Below are 17022 nucleotides of genomic sequence, written 5' to 3'. Positions count from 1 at the left end.
ATATATATATATATATATATATATATATATATATATATATATATATATATATATATATTATTAGACATGCTGTGAAAATTTCCTTGCTCTGTCAAACATAATGGGGGCTAATAAATCTGCACTGTAAAAACTAATCTATAGAATTTACCCAATAAATCTGAGGTAACAATTTGCATTGACTTTGGCTGGGTATATTTAATGCCATATATTAAGTATAAACTATTGACTTTGGCTGGGTAGATTTAATCCCATATATTGAGTATAAACTATCGACTTTTGCTGGGTAGATTTAATCCCATATATTGAGTATAAACTATCTGAAGTAAAAAGCTATTAAATACTTACATGAATTGGGTAAAAAATACCTCACATTTATGTATATATTCAACAGCTACTTATTAGGTAAAAATTATCTCTTTAAATCAAAGTTTATTAATATCAGTTACCTAATAACAATTACTTATTCAGAGAAGGTAAAATCTACCTCTACAATAAAGACATTCAAATGGGTTATCAACTCAATGTTTTTATTCCAAAAAATCCTAAAACACACTTAAAATAAAGTGCAGCACAACAGCTTTACACAACATTTCAAGTAATGAACATGTTTTATAACTCGCTGATCTATTAAATCTTTCAATAATGTTGGATAATAAAACATTTCCCTGTTTTAGGACATCCAGATCAGAGCAGAAAAGAAGTGAGCAAAGAAAAGGAAAATAAAAAGGAGAAGTGAGGAGATCAGAGCAGAGCTGGATATCCAATCACATCAAGATTTTCTTTTATCTAAACTCTTAGACTAAACTCTTTGTGTCTTTTCAGATTTACACAACAGTAACTGACCAGTGGTCTGTTATCCAGATACATTCATAAAACAAAATAACTGAACAGTCTTGCTTATATGCAGCACTGATGCACCAAATTATCAAAACACACAGAATAAAGTGCTAAATAAGGTACAACAGCTTCACACAACAATGAACAAATAAACCTGTGTTATAACTCAAGACAACAGTTTCAAATGTTGTTTCAATAATGTTGGATAATAAAACACATCCAGATCAGAGAGGAAAAGAAAAGTGAGGAGAGAAGGGAGCAAAAAAAGGAAAATAAAAGAGAAGTGAGGAAATCAGAGCAGTGCTGAATGTTCAATCACATCAAGATTTTCTTGTATCTAAACACATAATAAAGTGCTAAATAAAGTGCAACAGCTTCACACAATAATGAACAAATAAACCTGTTTTATAACTCACTAAGATAATTTTCAAATGTTGTTTCTGAATAATTGGCTACTCGCATACAACTCTTTCAGAGGCCACTTTTTATATTTTAAAAGCCAAAAGCACACACACAAACTCGTGGTTGTTTCTGTGCATGTACAGTATTAAATATTCAGATAAAAGTAAAACAATATACCATCATTCTTTTTTTTGTCCTTACTCTCACTCTCGCAGATAGGATCAGAATGAAATAAGCAAACAAATGGGGAAGAGGGTAGGTGAGATCAAAATTGTTCAGGCCACTATCTATTAGTATTCCTTTTCTGTCAATATGGGGGAAAACACAGAGCAATGGAGAGGGCTGTGTCTGTATGTAGAGCAAATGAGGGAAAAGAAGAAAAATATAAAACAGTCCATTGCAACTCCATCAAGGTATGTTCAAACAAAGGATCCCCTTTAAACAAGAAGAGAAATGTCTACTGCATGAGCTTATTTTTGAGGCTGTGGACTTTCTTTAGAAGTTTTGCCCCATCAATTTCCAAAAAAAGTTTTTGAAAAGCTTCAAATGTGTTCTTCAGCTCCTTTGGATATTCAATGTTGATTGCATATATGAGTCCCATCAGCAGTATGCATGCCTTTGTTCGGCTTCCACATCCTTCCATCACTTGGTTTCCCTCGATCACAATAGACAAATCGTCCTCCTCAGCCATAACATTGTGCTTCACAATCACCTTCATTGTTTTGTCTGTGTACTCCTCACATTCCTAAGTGTTAAAAAGAAACAAACATAAAGCACACACAATTTTATTTCAAGATGCTGTTTCAATATATTTCAGTTTATCTAAAGGAGAGCAGAAGGGAGTAGAAGACAAAAGGAAAAGGGGGATATGAGAGGAGGATCCCTTAAGTTAATCAAGAATCTGTTATCAATATGACATACCTGCCATTCATGGAAAAGATCTTCTTGCCTTTCACCGAGGTAGTTAATGAGGCAGCAGACAACAGCATCTCTTTTTTCCTCAATGTTCTGTGTCTGTAGGGAGATACAATTTAGCAGAGTGGGGGGTGATTTGCATGTACTAAGACTGAATTCCGGCCCTGCAATAGACTGGCGACCTGTCCAGGGAGAACCCTGCCCCTTCGCCTGATAAATGCTGGGTTAGCTTAAGCTTCTCTTGACCCGAATGGATAAAGCAGCAAAGAAAATAGATGGATAAGACTGAATTCACACACTGATGTTAAAAGTTAGTTTAAGTTGGTAAGGAGCTCAACTTAACACAACAAAGCAATTGTTTACAAATAATTTCACTTTTAATTCCCTCATATCAATAATTATAAATCTGTGAAAAAATAAAATAACATACATTTAAACTGTCCAGCAGAGGACGCATCTTGCAACCAGCTGCTCCTCCTTTGGCACGCATTAGCCGCAAAAGACCAGGTGTGTACTCATCAAGCTTCCGCAGGAATGTCTCCTCCAAGGAAACCGTTGTGATGCGTCTGAACTCCTCCTTGATCTAGGAAGTGAAAAGAACAAAAATTATATGTTAAATGACAGACCAGATCTCATAGTAATCACATGAAAGTATCTTAGTGGGGAAAAAAAAAAGAAACATTCTTACCTGAGCCTCAGTGAATAATGCTGGCCACCTTTCTTTAAACACATCAACAGAGGGGCTGAGGCTGACCACTTCAATTCTTCGGCTAAAGAAAGGTTTTATTCATTTTATCTGCAATTATCTTTGCATTGTTTTTCTTTGTAATTTCACAAATTAATTCAAGTCTCTCTTTCTCCAGTGTCTCTTGGCTTTCACCAGTAGGGTGTGGAGGGAGGTAATTAACCTCTGCTTTTTTGGGCTTTTTTATATTTTTCAAAGGCCCTACATCAGCGGGATGCTTCCTTTTTAAGGTATTGATTTCAATTTCGGGGTAAGAATATTTTCGAGATCTTAGCTTGGCACGGTAATTGTGCATCTTGTTTTTTATGCGCTGCTGCCAACCATATAATCCCGCAAATGATCCTGGCTCCCTAAGACACGGAAACTTAGAAACCAAGGCTTCAGCTACTGAGAGGATCTGCTCATTGGTAGGGTAAGCGGTGTATGAAAAAATTACTTTTGCAAGCTCTTGCATTATTGCTGATTTAATACTGGCATCCATGAAGTGTCTTCCAGTGGCATGATAGGAGTTGTTTGCCTCTGCAAGGATTAGTTCTATGTCTCTGGAAAACTCTGGTACTTGGAATGGCACTGGCCATGCAGCAGAGCGACATGAATCAGGAAGAATAATGGTATCACTGGAACTTGAAGATGCGCAGTTTGACACCTCTGAGGATGCATCATGATCTGCAGGGCAGATGTCCGTTTCAGCAGTACTAGCAGAATGGGTGCTCACTGTACTCAATGTAGATGATTCAAATACTGGGTGTAGGTCAAGGGTGATTGTCGGCTCTTTTAGGATCACTTTAACAGTGGCCTTGTCATGCAAGTCAGCAGTTGAGGTGACACTAAAAAACTGATTGTCAAAGTTACTGTCTTGGTATAGTAGTCCAATTTCCCCATGCAATTGGAAAGTTGCAGTAATTATGGAAACAAGATCTTCCAATGTATTTGGAATTCCTATTGGAAGTGTCAGTTTTTGAATGTTGTGTTCTTCTAAAATTACTCTTAACTGGACCGCCATTGTTGATTGTAGTGTGTTTCTTTAGCTGTAGAGACAGAAAGAAAAGAAATTGAGACAGGTTATTAATAGTTGATGAGCTTACTTGCATATGTTTGCTTCAATATTGTTCTGCCAAAGCAATAAACTGAAATTTTGTGAAGTGAATAAGATAGGATTCCTGGTTGTACAGCTGTTAAATAATTATTTCAATAACTATTTGAAACGTGCATACATATTGAATATGACATCATTTATAATCAACCCATTACACTTACTCTGATGTGCAAATGAAATGTTTAAGGGTCACTATACGGCCTTCTGCTGTATTGTATGCAGCCAGGGGGTATGTTTCTTTACATTCAGAATGTTTAAGGATTTCTGTCTCTCCTGTGGGTTCTACTTTGAAACTCCTCAGGTGTTCACAATACCAACCACTGAGCAATTTTAGAACAAAGACAGGAGTTTCGTGCACAATGATTATTTGCTGGATTTCTCCAAAGTCAGGTAGGCCTCCTGTTGAACCAAATGGCAGCATCATGCCAGTATTGTAGTCTGTGCCTAAAATGTTTGCTTTATTTGTCATGTTCACAAACACTTCCCCGGGGAACTTCCTTGCAAAGGATTCCTTAATGCCATCTTTAAGAACATCAACTGCCACCAGAGTCCTCTGGGACACTGACAGTGCTGGCCCTTGGTTGTTGCAATTGTTGGTATGATATGCAATCATCGATTGGTGCTTTCTTGCCATAGTCATGAGTATGTTTCTAAAACACCCAGTCTGTCTCACAATCCTTTTAAAGAATCGATGTTTGGCTTCAAACCGCATAGTCCAGAAATGTACAAGTGGCCCGTAAACAGTTGTAAGCCATGGGTAATGCTCGAGAAAGTGGTGTTTTGGTCGAACTTTCTCTTCTGGGAACACTTCAAAGTATCTGTAACGGTGTTCTGAGATCTTACTTTGCATGTACCCTATTGTCTCATCTGTGTGGTGAGGAGTCATGACAAGCTCCACTACATCCTTTAAGGTCATCAAAACCTCCCAAGCAGGCTCATCTTCTGGGACTTTGTCGCCAATCATGAGTGGCATCATTCTTAACAAACACCAGTTTTCATGTGCGTTTCCCCCTATGGTTTTTCGTAGGTGGAAATTTGGGGCAATGGGTTGTGGACAGTTTGTTTTGTCACTCCATTTGTAAGGAAAGCAACGTATGGAATTGTTGAGCTCCTTAAGAGAGAAGTATTTCTTTTTGATTAACACATCAAGACACAGTGATATTTCCAGAGGTACAATCCCTTCGAGCAAATCATGCAAAGCATCAGGGGGATAGCCTGATATAGCATGAAAGTTACTAAGTCTGTCTGAGATGGGACACTGTCTTTTAACTCCGCAGTGGTGACCTTGTGCTGGATCAGACAGTGCTGCTTTGACATGCATGGCATAGTTGGACTTAGTCCGTAGAGGAAACAGTCCTTCTCCTACTTCATGCTCCTGGATCTGTGACCGTTCTCCAATGCAAAAGCGACAGAAATGTGAAGCTGAAAAGCTTTCAACAAAGCCACCTATTGAATGAGCACCAAGATTGTCAGCGACAACAGCAAGTACAGTGCCCTTGACCACTTTGCCCAGACTTGAAACAAAAATACCATCATCTTCGAAGGACTTCAAATCTCTGAGCAGTGGGTCCAAAACTTTTGCATAGCCATACAGGTTGACATCATTTGCCTTGCACAAAGTGGCTAAGTAAATGGACGTCAGTGTAGATCTCGATGTGGCATGTATGTCTGCAAACACCCAGTACACTGCTGTGACTTTATGCTTCTTGCGGGATGTACCCAGAGGGTTGCATATCTCAAAGTCATCTATATATAATATGAGGGGGAGTTTAAGTTCATCCTCACATAAAAAGCTTTTTTCTTTTAGTAAAGATCCATCTTTAAATGATTTGTATCCAGAAGAGGCATCAGATGGAATTTTGTTTTGTAATATTGTGTTTTGAATGTGTCTGTTGTTCACAAGTTGAGTTAATAATGGGAGGATTGGTATATACTGAAATGACTTTTTCTCTGTACTATCAATTATGTACTCAACTGGTTCAATCAATAAGAAATGCTCCTTACTAAATTGCTCTCTCCTGAACTTACTGCTGAAAGGCCCATCCACTCGTAAAGCAGCACAGACGGGGCTTAGCTGGCAAAGGTCTTTGACCAGTTCTGATATCACTAAGTCTTGGAATGTACAGCCATGTTTTCTCAAAGTACTCAAAATGATCTCTTTAATGGCTGGGCCAGATGCAGACGCTGTAAGAAAATGAAATTCCTCTACTAGTTCATCCATGCATGAATTGGAGACATTAAAAATGTTCTCCATTTTCAGGAGGAGCAACCCCACTCTTTTAGTAATAATTTTGTTGAAGTCCTCATCCTCCTCAAGGACTAAGCCACAGTCGTTTTCATCCTCAACAAAATCACTTTTTTCGTCCAGGTTGTTTTGGTGATGATAAAGAACATTGGTCTTGAAATCTACCAGTGAATGTGGGTTGTGTTTTCTACACTTGTGGCTGTGGAATGTTGTATATTTGTTGGTCTTATAATCACAACCATCAAAAACACATGGCACAGTCTCAAACTTTTTTAGATGGCCACCAAGATGTTCAAAAAAATGCCTCTCATTGTCAAAAGAGCATGAATTACAGACAATGCATGTGAACGACAGGATGTTTCCTGGCTGAGTTGACTGAGAATGATGCCTTGACAAATGTGTCCTTAATGCACCCCATGTCTTGACGGTGCAAGGACAATCTGCATAGAGGCAGGGTATGGAGTGGACTCGACCTAAATGCTCATGTTTTAGCCAGCTGTGTTTCAACAGGTCCAATCTTTTTGATGTTGTGAATTTGCACAACTTGCATTTCCAGTTCATTTTTCCATAACTGAGCACTTTGGTTAAGGTAACTACACCTTTAAGGACAATGCGATTTATTTTATTTGGAAAACTTGCATACCTGTAAAGGATACACTTGCGGTGTGGTCGTGTTTGGATGTGTCAGGCCTAGAATGGGTAACAGTGGTCTATCAGTGAGTCTCTGCTTGTGGAGGACAGACAAGAGAAACTGAAGAAGGGGTCAAATAGTGAGTGTCCACATACACAGACTCTGCCTGCAACAGAAATAAAATCAGAAATTACACAAAAGAAATTATCAGACATGTACCTGGGTTAGATTTTGTACAGTTAATTTTGTGTTTATCACAATATAATGTAAATAATCACCTCTGGTGGTTATTCAGGTGTTTGTTTAATATGCAAAATTGATTATAACCCCAGGCATTAAAAAAACTAATTGCAGAATGGTGATCAAGTGGGGAAATACAGTAGTTTATCTGTGCTCCTCTGATCAAGGCAGTCTGTCTGACAAGGGTCAGTTATCAATCATCATCAGCAATTACATATATTAATATCTATGCTTAATTTATTTAGCTTCATAGATGTAATATGCCTCATATACCAAATTACAAGATTATAAAAACATTTATTTAACACTGAGGTTTCAAAAAATACCAAAAATAATATAAAATATAATATATATTTTATTCTAAAATGTTTTAAGTGATCCCACAATTCATAAAAAAAACTTAGGTGCAGCAACAGTGGGTGTTTTTACACATACTCGTGGGATACAGTGGTACTATGTTTTTATGTTTTAAACAAGACAAAAGGGAAGTAACGTTAGTGCAAAGCAGTAGCGCTCTCTTGTTCTCCCTCTCTCTCTCTCTCTCTCACACACACACACACACACACACACACACACACACACACACACACACACACACACACACGTAAACACGCACAGCAAGGCGCTCTTTCTCTCTCTCTCTCACACACACACACACACACACACACACACACACACACACAAAGCACGGCGGATGCGATGTCTTTCTTTCTCTCTCTCTCTCCCACACACACACACACACACACTCAGCACGGTGGATGCGCTCTCTTTCTCGCTCTCTCTCATTCAAATGGAATCTCTCTCTCACACACACACAGAGCACGGCGAATGCGCTCTCTTTCTCTCTCTCTCTCTCTCTCTCTCTCTCCCTCAGGAGCGCTATATAGTCAGGCCACCCGCTCCGGTTAAAATTACACCAGAGTTACCGACCGCTAACGCGTTTTATCTGGAAATTTATTCCCGTGCTCAAGGTCGGGTCCCGCGGAACAGCCGCGGAAATGCAGACCTCTAGCCTGGGGTCAGTTTGTGTATTTGAACACATCAAACCGACGCGTGAAACACAACATACCAAGTTGCCTGACCGACTGGCAGACGTTGCTCAACGGCCAGCTTTCGGCTTGGTGTGTGCCGGGCCACGGTGACGCCAGCGACAGTTTCAAACTTTAATTTCAAGTAATGACATTTTAAACAAATGAACGCCGAATAAAAATGATGTGTAATATCTCATAATTTCAAAAATGACCTTAAATTGAGCTTACCTTAACTTCTGCTGTTCGATGGCAGCCGTTGAGAGGATCCAGCGTCGCTCACTCACTCAAAAACGCGGGCTGACGCATGCGCAATTTCAAGCAAAAAAACTTATGATTTGGGGGTATACTTTACTGCCTTTATCAATGTGATGATTGTTACTGTTAACGAATGGGTAGAATATGTAGAATTTACCTATTACTTCTGAATTCCTTGGCTGGCTGCAATAATCAAGTAAATTTTATATGGTTTCCACAGATTATATTTACCGCTCTCAAAAATCACTTTTTTCAGTGTGACTTCAACTGTATGTATATGTATATGTATAGTACAAATAAAGAATTCTCAAAATTATTAGGTACATCATTTTGACTTTTGACTGAAAAAGTGTGGGTACCCCTGTACTAAGACAATGATCACCCCAGGTTTTGAATATGTTCTTTGTTCAGTGTTAAATGCTACTAATGTGAGTTTGAGTGCCAATTCATGTGACATTTTAGCCACACTGAAAGTGCCAGTAGATTATTTACTTCAGATCTTGAAAATAAAACAACTAAAACATACAGTTTAAACATGAACGCTAGAAATGTGAACTCAACAACCGTCACTCAGCCTGTACTTTTATTAATGTTAATGAGGTTTAATATACATTAATTACATTACAAACCTGTCCATTTGGTTGGGAGTGCATGTTTTGCACTATTCTGCTTTTCTGAATGTCTCTGGTATTTAAATATTTATGTACAGACAGCCAAATTGCTTGTCACTGGAATTTTAAGTGTTGTGTTGTTAGGACACGGTGTAATACAGACAAAGGAATTATTTGTTTTGGTTTATGCCATTTAACCTTACAATCCTGAATAAACACATCCATCGGCAAGATCCTCTGTTTTGCCATCACTGAGGTATCACAAGACAATGCTATGAAGAGCATTCCTTTGTTACTAAAATTAAAGTTGTATTTTCCATGGAGCAACAGAGGTTTGAGCTAGGCTTGTTAAAACGAGCAACTTAATACTAAAATCCATGGTGGAAGAAAGTAGTTCCTGATGAAAAATCTTTTTAATAAACTTTAAAACTTTGTGTTTAGCAGACTTCTGTTGCAATATCAAACTCAAATCCATGCAATAGGGCTCTGTATGATTACTTAATCACAGCCACGTAAATCCAGAAACATGCAGTTGAAGACAAATTTATTACCCCTCTTCTGAATGTATCTTTTTCAAATATCTCCCAAGTGCTAAAGAAGACTTTTGAACACAATAGTTTTAATTATTAATTAATTTTGCCTTTGCCGTGATAACAGTAAAAGATATTTTACAGGTTATTTTGCAAGATATTTGCATTCAGCTTAAAATGCAATTTAAACAATTAAATAGGTAAATAGGTCTATCTATCTATCTATCTATCTATCTATCTATCTATCTATCTATCTATCTATCTATCTATCTATCTATCTATCTATCTATCTATCTATCTATCTATCTATTCATCCATCCACATGCCCGCCCATCCATCCATCCAACCATCCATCCACCCACCCATCCACTTAACTTAATTTTAACAACTTAATTAACAACTTAATTTTGAGTAATGTTAAATTATATGGATTGAATGTGTTGACAACTTACACATCAAAGTTTTACTTGGCTGAACTTATTAGACCTAAAAAAAGTCAGCTGAACTAACCGGCCACTTTATTAGGTACAACTTACTAGTACCAGGTTGGACCCCCTTTTGCCTTCAGAACAGGCTTAATCCTTTGATTTTTGGTCCATATTGATGCGATAGCATCATGTAGTTGCTGCTCCCGTTGCACCAAATCATAATCTGCTCTATTGGATTGAGTTCTGGTGATTTTGGAGGCCATTTGAGTACTGTGAACTCATTGTCATGTTCAAGAAACCAGTTTGAGATGATTCACGCTTTATGACATGGTGCATTATCCTGCTGGTAGTAGTCATCAGAAGATGGGTATACTATGGTCATAAAGGGATGGACAACAATACTCAGGTAGGCTGTGGCTTAGACACAATGCTTAATTGGTACTAATGAGCACAAAGTGTGCCAAGAAAACATCCCCCACCACCATTACACCACTTCCACCAGCCTGAACCATTGATACAAGGCAGGATGTATCTATGCTTTCATGTTGTTGATGCCAAATTTTGACCCTACCATCCGAATGTTGCAGCAGAATACGAGACTCATCAGACCAGCAACATTTTTCCAATCTTCTACTGTCCAATTTTGGTGAGCCTCTGTGGTTTGTAACCTCATTTTTCTGTTCTTAGCTGACAGGATGGTACCCGGTGTGGTCTTTTGCTGCTGTAGCCAATCTGCCTCATGGTTCGACGGGCTGTGCATTCAGAGATGCTCTTCTGCTTTTCTATCAAGCTTGAATCAGTCTGGCCATTCTCCTCTGACCACTGGCCTCAACAAGACATTTGCACTAACAGAACTGCCGCTCACTAGATATTTTCTCTTTTCGGACCATTCTCTGTAAACCCTAGAGATGGTTGTACGTGGAAATCCCAGTAGATCAGCAGTTTCTGAAATACTCAGACTATCCTGTCTGACACCAACAACCTTGCCACTTTCAAAGTCAACTAAATCTCCTTTCTTCCCCATTCTGATGCTCGGTTTAAACTGCAGTAGATTGCCTTGACCATGTCTACATGCTTAAATGCTTTAAGTTGCTGCCATGTGATCAGCTGATTATGAGCAGTTGGACCTAATAACATGGGCGGTGCATGTATATTAGTTAACTTCATGTTTTAAAACATATGAGCATGTCCATTACATTTGAATTATAGTCCTATCAACATCATTCTTAATTACAACAACACATCTTTTTAAGTTAACTAAACTTAGACCGGGCAATGCAGTGGCGCAGTAGGTAGTGCTGTCAAGAAGGACGCTGGTTTGAGCCTCGGCTGGGTCAGTTGGTGTTTCTGTTTGGAGTTTGCATGTTCTCCCTGCGTTTGCGTGGGTTTCCTCCGGGTGCTCTGGTTTCCCCCACAGTCCAAAGACATGCGGTACAGGTGAATTGGGTAGGCTAAATTGTCCGTAGAGTATGAGTGTGAATGTTTCCCAGAGATGGGTTGCGGCTGGAAGGGCATCAGCTGCATAAAAAGTGCTGGATAAATTGGCGGTTCTATCTATCTAGCCAAACTAAAAGAAAGGACTATCTCCAGAAAATATAATAGGAAATACTGTGAAAAGAACCACTGCTTTGTTAAAAATCACCAGGGAAATATTTTATTCACACAAGGGCTTAAACTTTTTGCGACTGTATTGCACGGCTACTTGTGTCACATTGCTCATTTCGTCCATAGTTCCCAGTGTGATTATGCTAGGCTCAGTAATGCGTCACTATCAGTAATCCTGACGATTGAATTGTTCTCTTTCTTTCACTTTCTGGTTCTTTATCTTTCACTTTTCATTTCGCTCAGTTTCGCTCCCTGTCTCCAGTGCTTGTCTTACATGTTGACAGCCGCTTGTTAATAGGTATCAGTTTGCAGCGAGTGAGACTAGAGGGATGTGTGGTAATCATTTTCATCTCAGCACTGTTGGCAGGCTCTTCTCTCTCACTATGCCGGCAGACACTTGCCATTGAGTGGCTGTCAGGCAGAAAGGGTGTGTGGGATGTGGGAGCAGGTATCACGGGTCATGCTCCTTTCTCTCCAAAAGCCGCTCCAGCTAAAACCTTAAGTGGTGTTTTAGCTACCTGCACTGTCACAGCTGACACTCTCCAATGCTGTAACAAGGAGACCACCGGAGCTGCAGCCAACTCTATTACCTCTCTACCATTGCTGCGGCTGCCAATATGTGGACGTCAGTGTGCATATGTGTGTAATGGCAGACATTACTGTCACAACCCTCTTGAAAAAAAAAAAAAAAGGCATTTAGAGTTTTGTGTGTGCGCGTGTCAGTGGTCATCTCATTATCTTGGCATGGATGTAAGGGATAAGGAAATCAGCTCACAAAATTATAACATTCAAATTAGTGCTGTCAAACAATTAATCACATACAAATACACACACACATACAGTATATATATATATATATATATATATATATATATATATATATATATATATATATATATATATATATATATATATATATATATATATATATATATATATATATGCACATCCATAAATATTTGGACATAGACACAATTCTAACATTTTGGGCTTTATACACCAACAAAATGGATTTGAAATGTGAAGGTATTTACATCCAAACCAGGTGAATGCTGTAGGAATTACAACAGTTTGCATTTGTGCCTCCCATTTGTTAAAGGTGCAGTAGATGATCTACCAAAATGCTAACCACTTAGCATATTATCTTTTGACAGCGGGGAGGGACTGTGATTCAAAGCCACACCCCCTGAAATTGCGAGCGCGCGCACCGCCTCACCACAGCAGACAGACAACCCCACTAGTGCATGTCATTCGCCAGTTGCTTAGTTAGCGTTTAGCCAGCGCCGTGCAGGAATTACATTTATTGCTTAGCCACACTTATATGCTATTTCAGAGCGAATATTCAGAGTAAAGTGGTAAACAGTATAGGAAGGCTGTCATTATTCAAAAATGACCCAATGTGAATATAAAAGCAACTTTAGCTCAATAAAGCAGGTTAGGCGGAATAGCGCTATTTACTGATGTTTTGTTGTATAACTAAATATTAATCTACATAGATGATTTCAAAGGACCTTATGAAATTTAAAATAATCATATCAATCTTTCACGGGAGATTTCAGTGGCTGAACAACACGTCTGTCCATATAAGTCATTCATAACACAACACAATCTAACATAAGCTTAGCCTGACTAAAATAGTTTTAAAACAGAACATTACCTAACAGTAATACTTCAGCCATGGTGTCGTCCTTCCTACAGTGTGCTAAAGTAACTCCAATATTGATTTAGGTTTTATAAAGTTTTTATTCAGCATTTGATTTCTTACGCAGACGAATGGCAGATCTGCGTGAACAGATGCGCAGAAGTCTGAATCTACATTTGCTGACAGACAGTCTGAGCTGCTTATTGGAATTATGGGAGATGTCGGTCCAACTCTTTAATTGGATGAATATTTTTTAGTTTTATGCCTTACCAAGAATATAAAAATACATATAAACACATTTAGACCATTTACTGTAATCATTACTATTGGACTGTAAAGAGACTTTCAACCAGCACAACAAAAAATTTCTGAAGACAATCACCAACTTCACCTTTAAGGGTCCAAAAGTAAATCGACAATTGGCTTCTAAGTTGTTCCATGGCCAGGTGTGATATTCCCTCATTATCCCAATTACAATCAGCAGATAAAAGGTTCAGAGTTCTTTTCAAGTGTGCTATTTGCATTTGGAATCTGCTACTGTCAACTATCAAGGTAAGACCTAAAGATCGGTCACTATCAGTGAAGCAATCCTACATTCATTCATTCATTTTCTTTTTGGCTTAGTCCCTTTATTAATCTGGGGTTGCCACAGCAGAATAAACCGCCAACTTATCTAGCATGTGTTTTACGCAGCGGATGCCCTTCCAGCTGCAACCCATCTCTGGGAAACATCCATACACACTTATTCACACACATACACTATGGTCAATTTTTGCATACCCAATTCACCTATAGCACATGTCTTTGGACTTGTTGGAGAAACCAGAGCACCCGGCGGAAACACATGCAAACATGGGGAGAACATGCAAACTCCACACAGAAATGCCAACTGACCCAGCCGAGGCTCGAACCAGCAACCTTTTTGCTGTGAGGCGATCGTGCTATCCACTGCGCCACCGCATCGCCCCGCAAGCCAGCATTAGGCTAAAAAAAAAAAAAAACATCAGAGAGATAGCAAAATCATTAGGTGTGGCCAAAATAACTGTTTGGAACAGTGAGGTCAGCAACACTAAAAGACCAGGAAGACAATGAAAACAACTGTGGTGGGCGACCAAAGAATTCTTTCCCTAGTGAGTAAATAACCCTTCACAACAGTTAGCCAGATCAAGAACACTCTCCAGGAGGTAGGTGTATGTGTGTCAGAGTCAACAATCTAGAGAAGACTTCACCAGAGTAAAGATTAGAGATCTAAAAAAGCCTTCAAAGTGCTGGAACAACATTCTATGGACAGATGAGATCAATATCAACTTGTACCAAAGTGATGGGAAGAGAAGAGTATGGAGAAGGAAAGAAACTGCCAGTGGTAGAAAGAGTACTGAAAAATCATACTCAAGTAAAAGTACCATTACTTGCCTAAAAATGTCGAGCAAGTAGAGTAAAAGTAGTGTAAATATTACTCAAAGTATAAGTAAAAAGTAGCTCTATTAATAGTACTCAAAAGTAGCGAGTAGTAAGTATAACGCCGTGAAAAGCTGATGCATTTACATTTAATTTGTGTATGTGTGTGCAAACGTAACATTCTGTAGTGCATCTAGTTATTGACAAGCAGGCACACAATGTTATAAGACATTAATATTAGCTTAGATTTAGGTTGTAATGTCAGGTGGCCAAATTTGACGTCTAGCTAGCCTAACCAGTCTAGAGACAACAATATTTTTATCATATTCATATTTATGTTCATATTTGGTTGATTTTAGGCAGAAAAGAGAAAGTGACCAAAATCCAACAGAGGCAACACCTTAAACCAATGTCATATTGATGGGAAATACTGACATTTATTCATCAGGTATGGCAACTGAAATCCAACATCTGATAGATGTCATAGTGGTAACGTCCACACAACATCAAGCTGTAATATCCTCAGACCTTGATGTTTGGTTGGTTTTAGGTTGGACATTGGACATTGACGCTGGCCTGATGTTGAGTTGAGCTGATGTTCCAAACAAAATGCAGCGTCCCCACGACATAAGTGTACAACATCAATCTGACATCATGTTGACGTCTTGTGCCTGCTAAGTGTTTGCATCTAAACAGTCTTTGGGTCATTGTATATAAAGATTTTGGACATCTTCTTGAACACTTTTAATACTTCCAAACAGTTTTCTGCAATTATAAAGTGCACGTCTTAAGGTGGATCATTATGATGCGATTACTCTCTACAGTATGTGCGATTTGATTGGACAGGAATGACAGGACAGATTTTTCTAATCCCATTCAGTATATATATATATATATATATATATATATATATATATATATATATATATATATATATATATATATATATATATATAGATAGATAGATAGATAGATAGATAGATAGATAGATAGATAGATAGATAGATAGATAGATAGATAGATAGATAGATAGATGTTTTTATTTCAATAAATCGAATAAATTGTATAAAAATACAGTACTTTTATACAACTCTGGAGCTCCTGGTCAACTATTGACTAGTAAACTAATTCAGACTCAACATTGCATATCTTGCGATGTGACTGTTGTGGATGTGCACATTGCGATATTGATGCCGAAACTATATATTATGCAGGCCTAATTCTGTATAATTTAAAATCCTTTTAAGGTTTTCCTCATGGGGTCCAAAACATATGCAAACAAGCTCAAAAATGGTATTACTATACTTGAGGGCACTTTTGGTACCCACAAAGTAAGGATTACCAAACAAACATACACACAAATATACACTTACACACACACAAAATGCCTACTTGCATGTGTTAGATGTGTTATTTTATTATGTCCACTTTTTGTTTTTGCATAACCAAGAATTAAGGGGCCATGACAGTATCATTTTACAGTCTGCCATGCTCCACAGCTAGTTCATGTCTAAGAACAAGACAAAGTTCCACTTCTAGCACATGATAAAAACACTCTCCACGTATCATCCCCAAACCCAGCAGCCGCACCAACAATATATAGAGTCCAGGCTCATAAATGCATCACATCAGCAATCCTTCAGGCTGCACGTCTGGAGGCACTCAGAAGCTTTAGTCAATGAGCAGCGAGTGAGTATGTTGTTGTACGGCACAATCGGAGGCACTCTGTCATCGTCTTCTCTTTCGCAGCTGTGACGGATGTGCTGCTGAATAGCTGGTGGATCTGGTTAAACACGATGAATGAAAGATTTACAGCCAGTGGTCAGCAAGGTTTACGGAGGTCCCTGCAATGCTCCGCTGGTTTGTTTTGTGTTCGGCCCTGTGTAACGTTAAAGCCCAGGCAAAGTGCTGAGTTGGTAATTGGCCCTGAAAACCCGGAGCAAAGGGTGACTTTGAAGCGAAAAAAAGGCAATTTATTAGGATGACATTTCAGACTTCTTACTGATGGAGGGGGCAAGCATTGCTTTGTGGCCATGAATTGACATTCATCTGCTGGCAATATGTTAGGAAAAAAGGAGTTAAAATTTGTGTTGCTCGTAAGGTTGATGAGCTGACTTTGGAAAAGGGTATACCAAAATCCATTTGCCAAGAAAGTTAGGAAAGTACTTTGTTAGATTTTGTTTCCTACTTTTTATATTTTTATGTTCCAGTTTTCTTTTTAACAAATTCACTTTTTGGCTTATTCTTCAACTAAACATTGCACTATTAGGTGGCGATTTAGGGTTGTTTTACGACATAGTCATATGCTGTATTCTTTCCTTATAAAACAAAAACTGAAATGATCAAAACGAAAATATGCACTATTCAAACAATAACACTGTTCATATTGTGTCAGTGTAAAAATGATTTCA

The 17022-nt window shown here is 38.4% G+C and overlaps 1 protein-coding gene across 2 annotated transcripts; it reads right to left on the bottom strand.

Moving 5' to 3' along the window:
* Window positions 1–510: 510 nt before the first annotated feature.
* On the bottom strand, window positions 511–7023 carry LOC147839732 (uncharacterized). 2 transcript variants are annotated; one of them, XR_015515493.1, is made up of 5 exons: window positions 6884–7023; window positions 2843–3927; window positions 2585–2737; window positions 2161–2253; window positions 511–1984 (listed from the first exon to the last, which is right to left on the bottom strand). XR_015515493.1 is itself a non-coding variant. In XM_087293683.1 (4 exons), exons 2-4 carry the CDS (start codon window positions 2642–2644, stop codon window positions 1697–1699), a joined length of 441 nt encoding a protein of 146 aa, XP_087149809.1. In that variant the 5' UTR covers window positions 2645–2737; window positions 2843–3927; the 3' UTR covers window positions 511–1696. The 2 variants fall into 2 exon arrangements, 1 of the variants encoding a protein (XP_087149809.1); XM_087293683.1 differs by lacking the exon at window positions 6884–7023.
* Window positions 7024–17022: the final 9999 nt, after the last annotated feature.

The sequence above is a fragment of the Danio rerio genome, chromosome 18 (assembly GCF_052040795.2).
Source record: "Danio rerio strain M-AB ecotype USA chromosome 18, GRCz13ab, whole genome shotgun sequence".
Taxonomy (NCBI): domain Eukaryota; kingdom Metazoa; phylum Chordata; class Actinopteri; order Cypriniformes; family Danionidae; genus Danio; species Danio rerio.
Note: the sequence above shows the minus strand (reverse complement) of the source record. Positions and strands in the feature narration are given on the sequence as shown.